This window comes from Rhincodon typus, chromosome 11, assembly GCF_021869965.1.
Source record: "Rhincodon typus isolate 14 chromosome 11, sRhiTyp1.1, whole genome shotgun sequence".
Lineage (NCBI taxonomy): Eukaryota > Metazoa > Chordata > Chondrichthyes > Orectolobiformes > Rhincodontidae > Rhincodon > Rhincodon typus.
Window position 1 is genome coordinate 20,368,966 of NC_063342.1, and position 19,344 is coordinate 20,388,309.

The 19,344-nt window shown below is 40.1% G+C and overlaps 1 protein-coding gene across 4 annotated transcripts in view; it reads right to left on the reverse strand.

Annotated features, from left to right (window-relative positions):
- runx1 (RUNX family transcription factor 1) overlaps window positions 1-19,055 on the reverse strand; it is a 207,751-nt gene extending 188,696 nt beyond the window's left edge. For 2 of the 4 annotated variants that reach the window (XM_048602840.1, XM_048602837.1), the window contains exon 1: window positions 18,598-18,656. Coding sequence is in view for 1 of the 4 variants with exons in the window: in XM_048602839.1 (XP_048458796.1) it covers window positions 18,598-18,655 (58 nt within the window). In the remaining 3 variants the exon portion in view is untranslated. Of the gene's footprint in view, window positions 1-18,597; window positions 18,700-18,879 lie in introns of those variants that run through there. The other 2 variants (XM_048602839.1, XM_048602838.1) reach the window with 2 other exon arrangements.
- Between the last annotated feature and the right edge of the window lie 289 nt (window positions 19,056-19,344).

Sequence of the window (19,344 nt, forward strand, 5' to 3'; positions counted from 1 at the left end):
AATTTCTTCTAATCTTTGACTTCAATGGGCTACCTCTTATTCTGAAACCATGCACTCTGGTCAGAGACTCTCCCACAAAGGGAAACAACCTTCTTACATCTACCCTGTCAAGGACCCAAAGAATCTTGTATGTTTTAATACAATGGCCTCATTCTTCTCAACTCCGATGAGTTCATACTTTAACCTTTATGAGGCAGACAATAGACAGGCTAGTAGAATTGTTGGAAATGTGGAAGATAAAATTTCTTGTAGAGTATGTGAAGTAACACATTTTTATAGGAAGAATGAGGTGAGGGAAAATAAAGAAGTTAGCACAATTCTAAATGTATTGCAGAAAGACTTGGAGTAGATGTGTATAATTTATTGAAGGTGGCAGGGCAGGTTGTGAAAGTCGTGAAAACGGTCATATGGGATCTGAGGTTTTATATTTTAACTCCGATCAGCTGGGTGTATTCTTGTTTTTGGGTCAAAAGGTTCCTAATTCAACCCACTCCAGTGTTCATGCAATAATCAAGTCTGCTGCTCCAGTCGGGTACTGACAGAGCACCATGCTATCGCAGGTACCATCTTTTAGATGAGAAGTTAAACTAAGGTTCTATAACTGTTCTGAAGATGAATTATACTGGACTCAAATGTTAAATTTGTTTCTCTCTACACAGATGTTGCCAAATCTGCTGAGTTTCTCTAACATTCTCTATGTTTGTTTCAGGGTCCCATAACTACCTGCTTGGATGGATGTAAAAGATTTCATGACATTACTTTAAATAAAACTGGCTGGGAGTTCTCCCTGATGCCCTGACTAATACTTGTCTTCAACCTACACATTAAAATAAATTATCTAGTCATTACCTCTTTGCTAAATGCAAGAGTTTGCTTTTGCCTAACATATATCATGTTTGACAATAGTGATTAGATTTCAAAAGTAGCTCATTGGCTGTAAAATATTTTGAAATATCTGGAGGTTGCGAAAAGTACTCTATGAATGCAAATCTTTCTCTAAGAAACAGAAGTATAGCCTACAGAGCGAAGAAATTATAATGAACATTTTGCAAAATACTGGTTTGTAAAAAGATCCCATGTTGTTATTGAGGATAAATAGAAGAAATCTCTCTGGTGCTATTTTCAATATTTACTGCTCAACCATCATCACTGGTCATTATCTGATTGCTTTTTCTGGGATCTTGATCAAATTGAATGCATTTTCCACATTTCATTACAGAATACAGATTGTAAATTTGGCTGATAAGTGGTAAGTAACATTCGTAAGTAACAGATACCAGGAAGTGACCATCTCCAAAAAGAGGGAATGAAATCATTTTCTCTTGGAGCAGCACGGTAGCTCAGTGGTTTGCACTGCTGCCTCACAGTGCTATGGACCTGGGTTTGATTCCACCGTTGGGTGACTGTCGGTGTGGAGTTCGCACATTCTCCCCGTGTCTGTGTGGGTTTCCTTCGGGTTCTCCGGTTTCCTCCCATAGTCCAAAGATGTGCAGGCTCGGTGGATTCGCCATGCTAAATTGCCCATAGTGTTCAGGGATGTGTAGATTAGGTAGGTAATAGGGGGATGGGTCTGGGTGGGATGCTTTGAGGGTTGGTCTGGACTTGTTGGGCCGAAGGGCATGTTTCCACACTGTAGGGATTCTATGAATTAACATTCAATGGTGTCTACACCCTGAGCTTCACCATTGTGCAGAGACTGAACAGGATCATCCATATAAATACAATGGCTACCAGAACAGTTCAAACACCAGGAATTCTGTGGCAAGTAACCCACCTCCTGGGTCTCTGAAACCTGTGCATCTACAAAGCCCAAGTCAGGATGTAATACTTTCCACTTGCCTGAACATACAAGAAGCCTAACAACTTCCAGGGCAAAGCACCTGCTTAATTGTCATCCCAACTACCAGCTTAAACACTCACTCCCTTCATCACACAGTGGTAGCAGTGTATGGCATCTATAGTAACTCAAAAGGCACCTTTTATATCTTCTTCCACATTTACAACAGCTGACTTCTGGAGGAAAAGGGCAGCACATGCATGAAAGAACTACCTCTTGCAAATTCCCCTCCAAGTCCCACACAGTTCTTATTTGCAACTATATGTTGTTTTGTCAGAATCCTGGAATTTTCTTCTGAACTGCATTGTGGGTGTATCCACCCCCTGTTCAGGAATTACTCCTCACCTCCTTCTCTGGGGCAACTGGAATAGGCAATAATTGCTGACCCAGCCAGCATAACCTAGATCACCTGAACAAATAAAAAAAATTAAAAATTGCTTTAGAGTGTAATAAAGGCAAGTGTAAATATTTCTTTTGGTCCTTGTGGGTGCTGACTGACACTGCTTCGCAATTTCACTATTTTCCATTCCTTATTGTTTTCATTTGTATAAACTCTTAATAAAAGACTGGGCTGCAGTTGATTGATGCTGAGCTCCAGTGGCTTATGGCTGAGGTAATGAATTAGTCCGGACAATTTAGAAGCTAATTACGCTGATCAAGACTGGATGTGCAATCTGTCACAGGAATGTTTGAACTCTGTTAACAGCAAATGCACTGTTGCTTCACATTACTGACTACTGCATCCTTGCCTCTGCTAATCTCATTTTACACTCAGAGAGAAACTGTAATCCCCATTTGTTAACAATCACCTTCATTATGAAGTCCAGGTTTGTTTTTTTTTGGTTTCTAATTGTGAAATAACTGCCAAAAAAAGCAATCGCTGTGCTCAAATTAGGACTGAGTGGTACCTCAGAATAAACTCCATGGGATTGCTACAGAGCAGCAAAGTTACTATTTCTGCAGTACTTACACAAACTTTGTCCATTAGCTGTAGCTGGTAAAAATTGAGATTAAAACTAATGACTTGAAATCTTTTCAATTTAGCCACGATTGAATGTTACAAGCTTTCTTGGTACTGTTGATCCATATTCTTCATCCATTTAATATGAGCATGTTTTAACCTTGTGCAGCAATTTGGTATGTTATACATTAAATGTGAGCACAATGAGTTTCAGCTCTGGCTTAAGATTTAATTAAAGACTTGAGATAATTGGAATATAAATTTAATATTGATCACTGCCATGAATAAACTCAGGTTTAGATTTCTTTGACACCTGGATGAAGACCTGACAGCTAGGAGAAATACCATCCAGTAGAGAATCTGCTCCGTTTTTATTACATCAATATCAGTGGAGTGAAAAACGTTAGCTTCTGTAAAAGGTGAGCAGTCATTTTGGCCAAACGGTGAATTCAAAACTCTGCCTCCATTTTTAGAAGCTTTGGGGATTTCCTGCATCTTCTCATGAAGATGGTGACTCAGTGGTTCTTGCAGAAGCTGCCAAACAGCCTCCACCTCAACCAAAGGACCATATTTGAAGTGTAAACCAAGTTAAAATGTGCTAGTAGCCAGTCCTTGTAATAGATATTGCACCCATATCATGACTAACAAGGTCTCCTTATTTCACAGCTTACTGCATGGTTTGTTGCCACCATCCATGGACTACTTCAAGTGCACTTTGGTAATTTTTGAAATTTAGCTGACTTTATATGATGTGAATTTACTCAACTTCAATAGATCTTAAAATTATTGTGATCATTTTACTTGCAGAAATGTGTTTGAACAATAAAAATGAGGTTTGACTTCTGAGGAACGAGTAAGCTGCCTGTTGAATTATCAAAGACCAATTAGCAACAAGTAACTCCTCAGTAAACCTCATGGTTAGTTACATTAAATAAATAAACAGAAATGATAGAAATATTAGCAGATCAGGCAGCATATGTGCAGAGAGAAATGAAATGAGCTTTTTAAGTTGCTTGACATTTTTTTAAAATCAGAACAGCAATTTGTTCTATATGTGACTGAAGTTTACGTTAATGTGTCAGGGATGAAGAAAATAATCATGCAGCAGTAACCTCAAATATTGGGCTTATTACTAAACATAGCAATTATTTTATTTAAAGTGCACTAATCAGTTGAAATTCTTATTATATTGTAGAGGCTATTTAAGAGAAAAAAATAGCTTCATGTCTCCCTAACCTCTTCCAGATAGAGAAAGCACACCCATTTATCCCAACCCCTTGCTCCAAAGTCTCCAATCCTTTAACAATGGCCTCTTTTACTCCCCACGTGCTTCCAGTCACTATTGACTATTAACTTTAGTTACCTGATCTCTCAAAATCCCTTTCTAAACTCCTTTATATCTTAATCCTTCTTCAAAACCCTATTTAAAACAAAACAGCTACTCGATCAAGCTTTTCATTATCTAGATTAGTATTCTCTTCTTTGGCTCAGTGTCATTTTCTATGTTAGTGTGATTTGTCTTGGGGTTGTTTTTCTATGTTCTAATACAAATTATACATGTTGGAAGCCATTGTGGAAGAAAATCACTTCAGTATTTCAATCCAGTTGAATACTCTTGCAAGCAAAACAGTCCATAAAAATTTGGAGTCAGAGTCATACAGCAAAGAAACAGATCCTTCAGTCCAACTCATCCAAGCCAACCATGTTTCCGAGCAAACTAGTCCCACTTGCCCACATTTGGACCATAACCCTCCAAACCCTTCCCATTCATGTACTTATCCAAATGACTTTTAAATACTGTGACTATACCTGGATCCATCATTTGCTCTGGCAGTTCATTCAACATATGAACTACTCTGTGTAAAAACGTTGCCCCTCATGTTCTTTTTAAATCTTTCTCCTCTCACCTTAAAAATATGCTCCCTAGTTTTGAAATCCCTCACCCTACATAAAAGACACTTGCTATTTACCACATCTATGCCCCTCATGATTTTTTAAACCTCTATAAGATCACCTTTCAACCTCCTAAGCTCCAGTGAAAAAAGTCCCATTCTATCTTCATAGCTCAAACCCTCCATTCCCGTCAGCATCCTGGTAAATCTTTTCTGAACCCTCTCCAATTTAATAAAAGCCTTCCTATAGCAAGAGGACCAGAACTATACACAGTACTCTAGAAGAGGCCTCACGAACATCCTGGACAACCTCAACATGAAGTTCCAAGTTAAAGGTCTGAGCGATGAAGGCAAGCATGCTGAACACCTTAATCACTCTGTCTACTTGTGATGCAAATTTCAAAGAATTATATACGTGAACCCCTCAACCTCTTTGTTCTACATTATTACCCAGGGCCCCCCCATTAATTGTATAAATCCCGCCCTTGTTTGGTTCACCAAAATGCAAAACTTCGCATTCATCCAAATTAAAATCCATCTGCCACACCTCAGCCCATTGATCCAATTGATCAACATCTCTTTGTAATCTTAGGTATCTTTCTTCACTGTCCACTACAGCATCAATTTTGGTGTCATCCATAAACTTAATAACCATATCCCCTAAATTGTCATCCAATTTATTTGTATATCTGACAAACAAAAGCTGATCCAGTACTGATTCCTGTGGAACACTGCTGGTCATAGGCCTCCAGTCCAAAAAACAACCCTCTGCCATCACCCTCTGTCTCCTATTCTATGAATCCCATTGGATCTAACATCACTAATTCGTCAACCATGTTGAACCTTGTCCAAGGCTTTACTAAAGTCTATGTCTACCACTGTACCCTCAATCTTTTTGGTTACTTCCTCAAAACACACAATCAAGTTTGTGAGACACAATTTGTCACACACAAAGCCATGCTGACTATCTTTAATCAGTCCCTGCCTCTCCAAATGCATGTAAATCCTAACTTTCAGAATAACCTCCAACAATTTACCCACCACCGATATCAGACTCACAGATCACAGGTAGTTCATGGGTTTCTCCTTACAGCATTTCTTAAATCAAGGTACAACATTACCCAACCTCCAATACTCTGGCACCTCACCCGTGGTGGTTGGTTATACAAATATCTCTCCTAGGGGCCCTGCAATTTCTTCCCTAACTTCACACAACGTCCTGGGATACACTTGATCAGGTCTCGAAGATTTATCCATTTTTATGTTTTCTAAGACCACCAGCAGTTCCTCTTCTCTAAAGTAAACTGTTTATAAAACATCAATATTATTTACCTGAGTTCTTCAGCCTCCATTTCTTTCTCCTCAGTAAAAACTGACATGAAATATTCATTTAGTATCACTCCCATTTCCTGAGGTTCAACACATAGACAACCTCATTGATCTTTAAGCGGACCTGTTCTCTCTCTAGTTGCTGTTTTTCTCTTAATGAACTTGTAGAATCTCTTTGGATTATCCTTAACCTTATCTGCCAAGGCTAATTCATATCCCCTTTTTCCCTCCTAATTTCACTCTAAAGAAGGCCCCTACACCCTTTATACTCTTCAGGAGGTTCATTTGATCCCAGTTGCCTCTATCTAATATATGACTCTTTCATATTCTTGACCAGAACTTCAATATCTTTATTCATCCATTGTTCCCTACTCTTATCAGCCATACCCTTCACTCTAATGGGAACATATTGCCTCTGAACTCACGTTATCACACTTTTGAAAGCCTCCCACTTGTCAGTCATCCCTTTACCTGCGAACAGTCTTCTCCCATCAACTTTTGAAAATTCCTGTCTCATTCCATTAAAATTTGCCTTACTCCAGTTAAGAAGTTTAACTTTTATGGAGGTTCCTTTTCCATAACTATTTTAAAACTAATAAAATTCTGATCACTAGTCCCAAAGTGTTCCCCCTATAACACTTCAGTTACTTGCCCTGTTTGATTTCCCAAGAGAAGATCAAATTTTCCTCCTTCTCTAGTAGACACATTTACATATTGATAAAGACAATAATCTTGAATACATTTAACAAATTCCTCACCATCGAAACTCTAACACTATGGGAGTCCCAGTCAATGTTTGGAAATTAAATCCCCTACTATTACAACCCAATTATTCTTACATATTTCTGAGATCATCAACTTTTAAGCATACAGGACAGTTTGTAGCCAATTTAGTTTTATTGTTTTTGGCTCCACTATTACTTTATCAATCTTGAGGCCAAGATCATTCACAATTTTTCCAGTTCTTTGTTTAGGGAATGTGCTGAGTTATTGCAAAATTATACGAGTCTCCAGCTTGTTTTGAACACTGTGCATCTCCACATGGGAAAATGAAGGTTTTGCTGAAAACATAACTGTAAGTGTGTGACTTGTTGTTGTGTATAATCCTCAAACCTTAAGGGTAACTCCTGTTATAATCCTTGTCTCATTAGGTATTTTCTGTTTCAATAAACCACGATTCATCATTCCCTGAGATGCCCACCTTGGCATTTTGAACAAATGTTCCTAAGTTTATTTACTGTGGCTTTTCAAACTAGGAATACATTCCATCATCCAATATTCTGGTACCAACCAGCATTGTAGGGGCAATTTTCATTCTGTCCATCAAACCAGGCATATGGACAGATAACATCATAGAGTCATACAGCCCGGACACAGACCCTTCGATCCAACCAATCCATGCCGAACATACTCCCAAGCTAAACTAGATCCACCTGCCTGCTCCTGGCCCATATGTCTGCAAACCTTTCCTATTCATGTACCTATCCAAATGCCTTTTAAACATTGTAATTGTACCCGCATCCACCACTTTGTCAGGAAGTTCATTCCACATGTGAGCCGCCCTCTGTGTAAAAAATTGCCTTATTTGTTAATGTCCCCTACACTTCCAGCAGTGTTAATCTATCCTTCTGCCCAGACAGGTCAGATATCCACTGGAATCCAACACAGACTTTCTTTTAACATATGCATTGGGTTCCAATGACATAACTTGGGCTTGAATTCCACTTTGACCAGTGATTTGAGCTTTGTGTTTTTGGCATCAAGTGATGCTAGTTGACAAATGAGTCAGGACCAAAGATGTGAGGTTGAAAACTCGTTTCTTGCATTCCTTGTGGAGCCGTGTGGAGCAGCAGTGCTTCTCCAGCTGAACAAGCAAGTTTTTAGGCCTCACTTACCCTGGCCTGCTGAGGATTTCCTCAGTACTGCACTGGATTGTGCGTTGTTTTTTGTGTGTTCGTTCTGGTCCTGCAGGTAGAATTTATAATGGGGGGGTCTTACCATTATAATGTTTATAATGGGAGCCAGTGATCCTCATGTCTCGTTGAATATTGAAGTGGTCACTGCCAGCCTTTTCCTGGGGCCAAGTCCTCTGGTCAGCTGAACGCTCTCCATTGCCTGTCTGGGAGCAGAGGTAGCCAATGACAGTGCACCCATTGGAAGCCCAGGACCAATGGATGGGGTTTGAGGAGTGGGGTCTATGGAGGAAGGCAGCATGAGGAAGTTAAGGGGGTGGGATTGGGTTACCAGAAAGGACAGAGACTCTCTGTCAGCACAGGGAACCACTCTGAGTGAGGGATGCCCTCAAGTAGTCCACAAGCAACATAGAAGTAGAGATTTGGTTTATGGCATTCCAGCATGGCTGCTTCCCTGCCTGCATGCTTCTGGAATCCAACTTAAAGGCGTCAATTAGCATTGAGGACAAGAAGCTTGTCCATTAGCCTTCCCACCGTGAACTTGATTGGACAGAGGCAGGAAGGTAGTTTAGTCCTCACCCAGAATCCTCCCCCACCTTCCCTGTACCTACTCCCTCCCCGACTTGTCCCATCCCCCACCTGTGCTTCCAGTTGACTGGGGAGGATGTGGGCATATATTTCCCAAATGTTGCCCCTGCTGCCAGATGTCTACTCACAACATTCTGAATTAAAAGGTGCAATTTGCCATCAACTGAGCCACAGCCGACACCGCAATTGTTATCTAAGTGGCAGGCAAGGCTGTGTTAGAATAGAGCTCCAGTTTGTTTTCCCCATTTACTTTAATACCTCGTAATTTAGTGCTCCACAATGGACCATTTCTGGATTTGATGGCACTTTGTGCTGACATTGGGCTTGCCTAGCATTCACCATCATCCTTCACACCCTCTCACCATTTGTTAAGACTGGTCACCTGAGTAAAGTGACAGAAGAGAATGTCATCACACTCAGTGCCCTCAAAAGAAGGAGAATGTCATTTGGACCTACAATAAGTGAAGAATAACTGATTCCTAATAGCTAAAATATACTGAACATATTACATGTGAATTTAAAAATATATTTATGTCAACGAAGACCAACAAAAAGGATGTTATCCCTGTAAAATAGTGCCTCCGTACTGCCATCACAAGGAATAATTGTTTTCTGACACTTGCAACTATGATAATAGTATCTGGCGCTGGATCTGAGCAGCTGCAATAAACAGGATACACATGGGCCACTTTACTGGAGTTAAAGCACACCCAGGAAATAGAGAAGGATGGGCCGTTATGTAATATCATCCAGCCAGCAAGCTGCATGAAACCTGAGGCCCCACAAAGGACAAAGGAATTATTATTCACAGACTATCATAACCAATTAGCATTAAAATTGAAGTTGTTTTATAAAAGTGTGAATGAGCAGTGAAAGCACATGTACAACTTACAAAAACCATTAAGAAAGGCAGTTATGTTAAGTAGTTAACATCTTTCTAATCAACTGATTGAAGTAGGCTTAGTGCTTTGTTAGATGGAAATAAACTGTACCACTTAGGTTACTTGCCTTCTTAATAGTTTAGACAAAAAGAAATAAAATTAAGTGAGAGTTTGAAAGTAACTGTTGTTGATAATGGTAGTCAAATGCTTTGTGGAACATCCTTCATTAACTTAACACTGCAAATGTCCTTATACGCTTCCAAAACAGCAGAATGAGGAACATCATTTTAACATAATATAGAAAATAGAATCTGAGAACACGAGTGAATCATTCAGCCTTTCCACCCTGTTCTGCTATTCAATCCGATTGTGGCTGGTCATCTGCGGTACAGACTCAATAGACTGAAGTGCCTCTTCTATATTGTATAATCTATCTCAATGCCAACATTCCCCTTTCTCCCCATTGTCTTTTATGTCTTTAAAGTCTAAAAATATATCTATCTATTTCTTGAATCGCTTTTCATGCTGTAGGTATAGATCCAGTAATATTTGTATGGTGTTGAGTGACATATGTAGTTACCTACTACACCTGGACAATTAATTAATCACTGAAAAGGTAAAAATAATCTAAATTTTCTGAATTGGAATCACTGTCAATGATGAGATTTTTGATTTTAACCTCAAGTAAAAACAGAAAATGTTGGAAATGCACAAAGTGTCGAGTCGTGTCTGAACAGACAACAGATGAAAAAAGACTGAGCACTGGAAGCATTAATCACCTAGTTTGCTCAATAAAAACTAATGGATCTGCTATGACTATTCAGCATTTTCTGTTTTGATGTCAGATGTAAATTTGTTCTGATGAAGACTCATCTGGAATGAAGTCAAAAAAAAAGTTGCGTGTTTATGTACTTTCATGACCTCAAGATATGCCAAAGCGGTCTTCACCCAATGAAATAGCCATAGAGTGTGGTTATTGTTGTAGTGTAGGAAACCCAGCAACAAAATTTATGCACAACAAGGTCTCATAAATAACAGTGAAAGAAGTGAGTGATGGGTTGGTAGAAGAATAAATGTTGACCAGGCCGCCATAAAGAACCAATAGTGTCAAGGGATCATTATCCCTTCACCTGAGGGGCAGGCAAATATTTTGTTTAACAGTTCATGAGAAAGACCTCCAAAAGTGTAACTTTCTATTGGTTACACTAGATTTTGTCCTTGAGTTTCCAGAATAAGACCAGAACTCAAAACCTTCTGGTTCAGCAGGAGAGGTTGCTACTCTGAAGTACTGTCGAATTTCAACTTTATATCTGGGTGAGAAGCTGGCATTATGACTTGGTCATCCATTATGGGCACTGCAGTTTATATTATATAGCACAGTTTGTCCTGTTCACCCCATGGGACATATTTAACACTATCAGAAGCAATAAAACCGACTTAGGTTCCAAAGCTCACTGTAGACCTTTTAAATACATACATTAAAGGGATAATTGAATCTTAAGGCCAGAGAAAGACTTTGACCAAAATATAAAACAGTGAAAAATGACAATGATTTTGCACAAGGCTAAGTTACTAACCTGAAGAATGAAAGGTGGGTACTGGGAAAGCTCAGGAGTGTTATTGAGCTAGCTTATGATGAAATTATGAGATACTGTATAGGGCCAATTATTGACTACTGTTTGTTTGGCAAATGGATGCAAAGGGATATAATGGAGCAGGAAAACACCAAGTAGGCTCAAAAGATCTCTGCCTATTTTATGGACAGTTGTATCTCAGAAGTCTCAGAGTGGACAATGTTTGTCCCTTTCTAAATTGCACTTGAGCTGAATAATGGTATTCCAATAATCATTACACTTTTTTCACTTAGTCATCAACAATATACTTCATAGTTAAGCTCAGTTGGCCTGTTGTATTTGGCATAGCTGTAAAATTGGAGACCTCACTGCTTTAGTGCCAGCAGCACTTTGGACACCGTGTTAAGTTGAAATGCTACATCCCAATTCTCTGGAAGTTTTGAGAGTAGCAGAAATCTCAGGTTCTACAATTTAAGCTGGTTTGTAAGTAATGCTAAGTATAAAAGGCCATTAGATCCTTCTCATTCCTCCTGCTGTAACGGCCTATGAACCACCATCACTATATTCTCCTGTAAATGACTCAAGGGTATTGTCTACCCAGAGCTACTTCGAGACGTGCTCACACTATGAAGACATGCTTTCCAATGTTAGTTCTGAATTAATCTTTTGGGTCCTTGTGGGTCCTTATACTTTCCATAATGCAATCAGAAATAGTGCTCAGGATTAAGCTATTCCACTTATTGTTTTAAAGGTTACACTGATGTGCCCTGACTTGTCAGGCACCTAGCTACTCAAGTGATAGCCAAGATGTTTAGTAAGAAAAGATTTACTGCCTGCTACCCTTTGGAAATAGGGACCCTCAAGGGGAAGTCTAAGCCAGGGAAATGACCTGGGTTCCCAAAGGCTCATTGATGATTTATCGAACACAGTTGCCTTACAAATGAGGCTGTTTGAGGCTGTATTGCTAGGTTCTTGGGAAAGGGAAAACCCAGTTTCAGTCTGGATTCCCCAGTGTGTTGGGGATGGTGGATACTTGAGTTTCATTTTTTGGGCCTTGATAATTTATTCTGATTGAGAGAGTGTGAATAAAACTGTGCACCAATATTAAAATCTGAACTTAAGTGCTTACTTGAGGTTTGAAGCCAAACATGGCAATATTCAAAATTGAAGAGTTGGTTTAACACGATGCAATCTAACAGTCTGACTCACCCTCACCAACCACTTTCATGACAGCTGAAAGTGGTTGTTATATCATTTTGTCCAGCTCTTGACTGGATAGTTTGAAAACTAGTTTGAAACAGTCAGAACTTTTACATTCCCTTGTCTCCTTTTCTATCTGTTTACTTTTTGCTTTTACAGTTGAACTTTTGTTTCCTTATCCATGATCTTTTCCCAGCTCTGTTTGTGTTTTTGTGAAAGGTACGCAGGCATTGGTAGAAAGGAGCTGAGATGATGCTGCAGGAACACATTAGAGGGACTCAGCAGTATTGGAAACATGTAAAATAAACAACATGCATTTATATAGAGAATTTCACAATTTCAGGATTTCTCAAAGCCAATGAGGTACATTTTACTTTTTAGTGTAGTCAGCATTGTAAAAAGTACAGCAATGATTCGATGAACAGCACTGTAACTAAGGCCAGATAATTTGCTTTCAGTGCTTATAGTCATAGAGTCATACAGCACAGAAACAAACTTTTTGGTCCAACTTGTCCATGCTGAAAAGGTTTCCCAAGCTAAACTAATCCCATTTGCCTGCATTTGGCCCGTATCCCTCTTAACCTTTCCTATTTATGTACTTGTCCAAATGTCTCTTAAGTGTTGTAACTGTAACATTTACCACTTTATCTGGCAGTTCATTCCACATACAAAACCACCCTCTGTGTGAAAAAGTTGCCCCTCAGGTACCTCTTAAATCTTTCGCTTCTCACCTTACAAAATAAACCTCTGGTTTTGAACTCCCCCATCCTAGGGAAAAAGCCTTTGTTATTCACCTTATCTATGTCCCTCATGATTTTATAAACCTCTGTAAGGTCACCCCTCAATGTCCGACACTCCAGTGAAAGAAGCCCCAGCCTATCCACCATCTCCTTATAACTCAAACCCCGAGCGACTGGTACTAGACAGGACATCAGGAAGAAATCCTTGCTTTTCCTTTGAAAGCATGCCATGGAATATTTAGCACTCACGTGAGGGAGCAGACCTTACCTAGGCTTAATGTCTCACCTACTGTACAGCATCCCCAGCAATGGACAATGCAGCACTCCCTCTGCCCTGCACTGCAGCCCAGGTTCTCTGCTCAAGTTTTTGAGGTGAACATTGAACGCACAGTCTTTCATGGTGCTAGCCACTGAGCCACAGTTGTACATGGGCATTGCATGGTTGATGGCTACTGGAGAACAAATGCACAAATTGGAGTCCCAGCTACCTGCTTTGGGCACGAGTCATCCCCCATTCATTATATAAAGCTTTCAAGAATAAGACATTATTTTGACTGGTCTCAAGCTGAGTCACACTCCCCTTGGGCTATCGGCCTCCATATGTGGACAATAATTCGAGTTTGCACTTCTGGGATTTAGGATATTACTACTGGAAAACGATATGGTGGGAGAGGGTTAACAAATTATGCACAGTTTCTTAAATGCAGAACAGATCCTGACTGTGCTTCTAGATGGTTTAGACTCCTCGCTTCTTTTTTTAAGCTGGAATCAGAAAACTAATATAAACCAGTTTATATCAACATCTGGAATGTGCAACCACAGTCATTCTGCACAGACTTCTCAAGTTTAAAACTCCCACACAGTGATATCAGAAATACACGATGCCATCACATCAGTGTCTGCTCCACGTGCATACCCGTGACTGTACAGTTAAATATTATTCAATCTGAATGATAAGTGAATGCTCCTATTTAAGGATGGCATGGTCATGTGCTGTTAAAGGAGGTGACTCTGTAGGGGGTGCATCTATGGGATTCAGAATATTGTACTAATGAGATTCCATTCTGCAAAAGTTCTGCAAAAGAATAATGCTAACAATGCGTTGACAGCTAAGTATTCAAACTTGAGATTTCACTCCAGGTGTGGTTTCACAGTGACACCATTTGAAGCAACACTTTTTACAGGATGTTCCAAATGAACAGATGCAACACTCTCTAAGGTTGCAAATCAAAAAAACAAACCCGTTATGTTATTGTTCTTAAATACTGATAATATATTGAGAAAATGTTTTGGGCCCTTGTGGTATATACAGCATCATTGAGCTCGAACCTCTGCTGTATGCCAATGCACACAGCTCCCACTTTACCCCATCTGACACTAAGAAACGAGCCAGCCTGTTTACTCAGGAGGGTGTGGGTTAATATTTACGGAAGCAAAGGTTAGTTTGAGCAGTATTTATAACAGCTTAGGGAATAGGATCTGTCTAAATGGACACATTCACTCCATTAAATATCGAAATGAGCTTATTTGTGAACTTGTCAAACGTTTACCACTTCTCTGCTGATATTTCTGTCATAAGCTCTACACAGGAGTCATCATTTTTCACTGCATTGCTGTTTTGTTTTACTTAAGTCATAGAATCCCTACATCCATTTGGCCCATCAAGTCCACACCGAACTTCCAAACAGCATCCCATCCAGACCCACCTCCCTGCCCTGTAACCCTGCATTTCCCATTGCTAATCCACCTAGCCTGTACATCCCTAGACACTATGGGCAATTTAGCATGGCCAATCCAACTAACCTGCACATCTTTGGACTGTTGGAGGCGACTGGAGCATCTGGAGAAAACCCACGCAGACACGGGGAGAATGTGCAAACTCCACACAGGCAGCGGCTTCAGGGTGGAATTGAAGCTGGGTCCCTGGTGCTGTGAGGCAGCAGTGCTAACCACTGAACCACCGTGCCACCCAGTGGTAAATGGTTGAGAAAGAAATGAACAGATCTCATAGGTGATCAGATGTTCTACTTAATGTATGTTATAAATTTTATATTTGTAACAAAGTTTGGTCCCGTGTCCTGGTGAACATTTATCCCTCAACTAACACCTAAAGCTACATGTCCTGATGATATAACTCACTGCTACCTTCCTGTAAATCAATTGGCTGCAATATTTTCAACAGTGGGCATACTTCACAAGGACCTGGTTGACTGTAACACATTTTGGGATAGCGTGAGAATGCAAAAGGTGCTATGTAAATGAAAGTTCTTCTCAACTTTAAAATATTTATTTCAAACATTCTGTTAACCTTAGAATCCTTTATTACCCAGTTGGCTCAATACGTGTGCACAAAATGCATTTCCTAGTGGATAACAATTTATTATAGGAGCATATTCAGTGTTTCCTGAGTAAATATTGCATGGATGATAGCAGTAATGTTGCCAATGATGAGGAATAAGGAAACAATCTAGAAATTTTTTTTTTCTATTTCAATTTTTTTCATATCGATGATTTGGGATCTAACAGCCTCTTGTTCCCAGTCTTTCAGAGAAATACTTGTCTTAATTCACCAAAAGAGACCAAGATGACAACCAAGTTCAAGTGATGTTTATGCTGTGGAATTGTGCCTTCCTGTGGTAGTCAGTGAGTATACTTGATATTAAACCAGGCAATTTCTAATATTCATTCAGCATATCCCTTCCAGTCTTGGCTCATGCAACAGATTTGTAGTGCTATGCATTATGAAATGCCTCATTCATGGATTCACTACAGTGTGGAAGCAGGGCATTCAGCCCATCGAATCGACACTGAACCTCCAAAAGGACATCCCATCCAGACCCATCCCCCCTGCCCTGTAATCCCATAGTTAATCCACCTAAGCCTGCACATTCCTGGACACTACGGGCAATTTAGCATGGTCAATCCACCTAACCTGCACATCTTTGGACTGTGAGAGGAAACCAGAGCACCCGGAAGAAACCCACACAGACATGAGTAGGATGTGCAAACCTCACACAGAGTGTCACTCCGGGGTGGAATCGAACCCTGGTGCGTGGCACTGTGAAGCAGCAGTGCTAACCATGGAGCCACTGTCCTGCTCGTTGTTAGTTAAGTATCTACAAAATGCCCTTGCTTATGCATTATCTAGTGGTGCAGTGAAATATAATGAATGTAATGTCAGCAATATTTAACAAAATTCAGGATGTAAGCCAACATCATCAGGGAAGAGAGTCAGAGTAAAGAATGGCCTTGATGCTATTGGCAGCAACTCCACCTTTTTGGTGAATTTTTGAGCACAAGAATCAGGAAAAGGTGCAACATGTGCATCATCTTCTGAATGAGACCAAGGCTCTCTTTACACTCCTCGGTGGATCAAAAAGCTCCCTTGGCCCTATTTTTCAGGGAAGCAGCAGAGTTCTCCCTGATACCCTGGCTCGTAAGTATCCTTCAATGAACATCACAATAACAGATTACCGGAACAGTATAATATTGCTGACTGTGGGAGCTTGCTGTGTGGAAATTGACTGCTGCATTATCTACACCACATCATAGACAACACCTCAATAGTTCTTTATTGGCTTTGAAGCACCTTGAGATTTTCTGCATTCAGAAACAGCACAATGTGAAAACGAGTCTCTCTTTTCTTTTACCTCACCTCCCACAACCCTGTAATCCTTTGATAGTTAGATCCTGAATGCAAAATGAAAAGATTACCAGCGCACAGCGCAAGGTTTGCTGGAACACAATGTACCATTGAGTGATATATTACCAGAACAATGAAGCTGCGCTTATATTCTCTACCAGGATTAATGTTTAAACTCACTGTAAACTGAAAACATCCATCCTCTTGGGGCGCAATGTTTCATTGGAAGGTGCGACTTCAGCAGTTTCCTTGTAGGAGAGCAGAAGGGAGAGTCTGGTGTGGTATGATAGAAAAGACCCATATCCTTTGTGGTGTACCACACTCAATTCATGCGTCAGCTTTCTTCCAGTGTTTTCTTAGAATAGAACAATTGTTTTTTTTTCTCTCCCTCTCATTTTTAACATGGGTATCGTGCTACAAGAGTTATGGATTTCCTTCTGAGAGAACTGCAAGGACTGATAAAGTGAAATATATGGGACGAGAACCACTTGTTATTTCCCCACAGCTGACCATTCGGGGTTTGTTAGCAGAGCGAGGGCAATAAATTTCGGCAGTGTTTTTGCAAAAGACAGAGTGAGCGGTGCCGGGAACGTTTGCAAAGACCGGGCTATGCAAATAGCCAGGAGAAAAGTGCACCAGAAACAATTTGCCCACAGACATGATTATTTATCTAACTTGCATGTGTCTAGGAGGCATTCTGTTTCTGCCTCATATCTCGAGGCTGACCAGAGTTCAATGCACAGGCAAGGGAAAAAGAGGAAGCCAAACCGAAATAACAAAAACAAATTTATCTCAAGTACAAGCAGATTAAATAAGCTGATTTCCTTTCCAAATTTATGGCTATATTATACACATATTTAAAATGACTCTCCTCCTCATGTCTATTCAAGTTCTATTGAATACCTGGTTTGCGTGTGGCAATTGACCTTCTTTTGCTTTAGCCATCAATTGGACAGACCAGTCAATGGTGGTCTGCCTGCTTCAAGCTCTCTCCTTTTCTTAGTCCTTTACCCAATGTGATGGGCTAAAAATGGCGCCTTAACTAATACCCTTAACTGTTTAGCAGTCCATGCCTCAGCTGCCTGCATTCTGCATGAGTGAAACAGGATTATTTATACATTGCTCTTTATTACCTTATCTAACTCGTAAAAATTTCCTCAATAAGTTTTCCTGTGGCCACGGGTTGGAAACAAAACATGAAATAAAAGCAAACTGAATGCAGGAAGGTCCTTCTCATTATTTGGTGAATATTGTTTCCTCTGGCTGTTAACAGCATTGAGGAAACAGTTGTTTAGTGATCCAAGGGAGCTGTTAGCAAGTTTGCACTGGGACTGTGGCCATTCGACGGAGCTGAATGATGATGCAGGAATGCATAAATCATCCAACCACCATGAGTCGATGGCACAAATTTCTCCCTTAAGGTGCAGATTGTACTGAAAACAGTGACGTGCTATGTAAAATTGAGCAACAGTTTAGAAAGAGAGTTATCAATCTTTGTTTCAAGAGTGTTGGTCATGCATTTATCAGTCTCTCTCACTTCATTCTAATCATTCTTTTTCAAAAACATTGAAAGAAAAGCAGCCTGATTCTGACTACTGTTAGTGACTCAAAATGACATAAGCTTCTGAACATATATCTCGTACTTCTGTTTCCTCACAGTCAAGGGTGACTAATTCAGTGTTTTCAAAACGACTTTACTAAAGACTCCAGTGTTTCTTCAGTCAGCCCTAAAGAGTACACATTTTCTTCAACGAAGCCATCAGACAAGACTCATATCATATTGTGTGAAAAGCTGCTCATGACAGACGTGTTTCAGTTTCTGAGCCACTTCTCTGTCCTCAGCAGAGTGTTTATTGAACTGGAGATAATTGCCAACTAAAATGAAATGCTTAAAAATAAACCTTTTTCTGCATCAGCTATGAACTCAGTAAGTACTCATCGTGCAGCCACAAAAGCAACAGCATCTTTCTTGTATCTAATGTTGGAGGACTATTTCTCAACATGCACCGGAGTGAATCATTTTAAACAGGGGCACTCACCTCGCATGAAGCACTGTTGATATGAAGGAAATGACTCGAATATGCTGTTTGAAGCCATGGTGTCCCGTGAAGCCGTCCTAACTGGTTGCACAGGTCTCCCACCTTTTCAAAGGAAAACCAACAGAATTTAAGAGTCGCACTCTCCACTGTACCGTTCATCTTTGGCAATTTCCTTCTACCTTATCACACAGCTTCTGCAGTGCTGCAAACAACACGATAAGGTACTTTTTTGAGGTCTGAAATGTAAAAATAGTGGATTGGTTGTGGTTAGATGATGCTTACCACTGTACGAAATGCTTGGCACTCTGTGGTTTAAATCAGAATGAGTTGCTGTGTGCTGACCAATATCCCGGACCCACTGTTGTGTGACTGGTCTGCACCCAACTTGTGGTTCTGTGGTTGTTTATGAGGCCCAAAGAGTTTCACACAACCTAAATTACAAATTTAACTGTTCCCCTTTGATAATTCAACCTAATTGGCTGCCGTTGATCATGTGCCCCAAGTGATGTCGCTTTTTTTTCTCATTGTAGCATGCCCTTCCCGCCCCACCTGCCCTCCCCTTAGCTCAGTCAGGAAATAGCAGAGGCTAGAGTTTGCAAAACTGACTCACAGTCCCTTTTTGCTTATTATGCAAATAGAACGATATGATCCTGTACAACAGAGCCTGTGTTGCTTTAAGAGTAGTGGAGCTGTTTTAAACCATCAGTAATATTTCACCGTGGCTTTCAATTTTTGTACTGCTGAAAA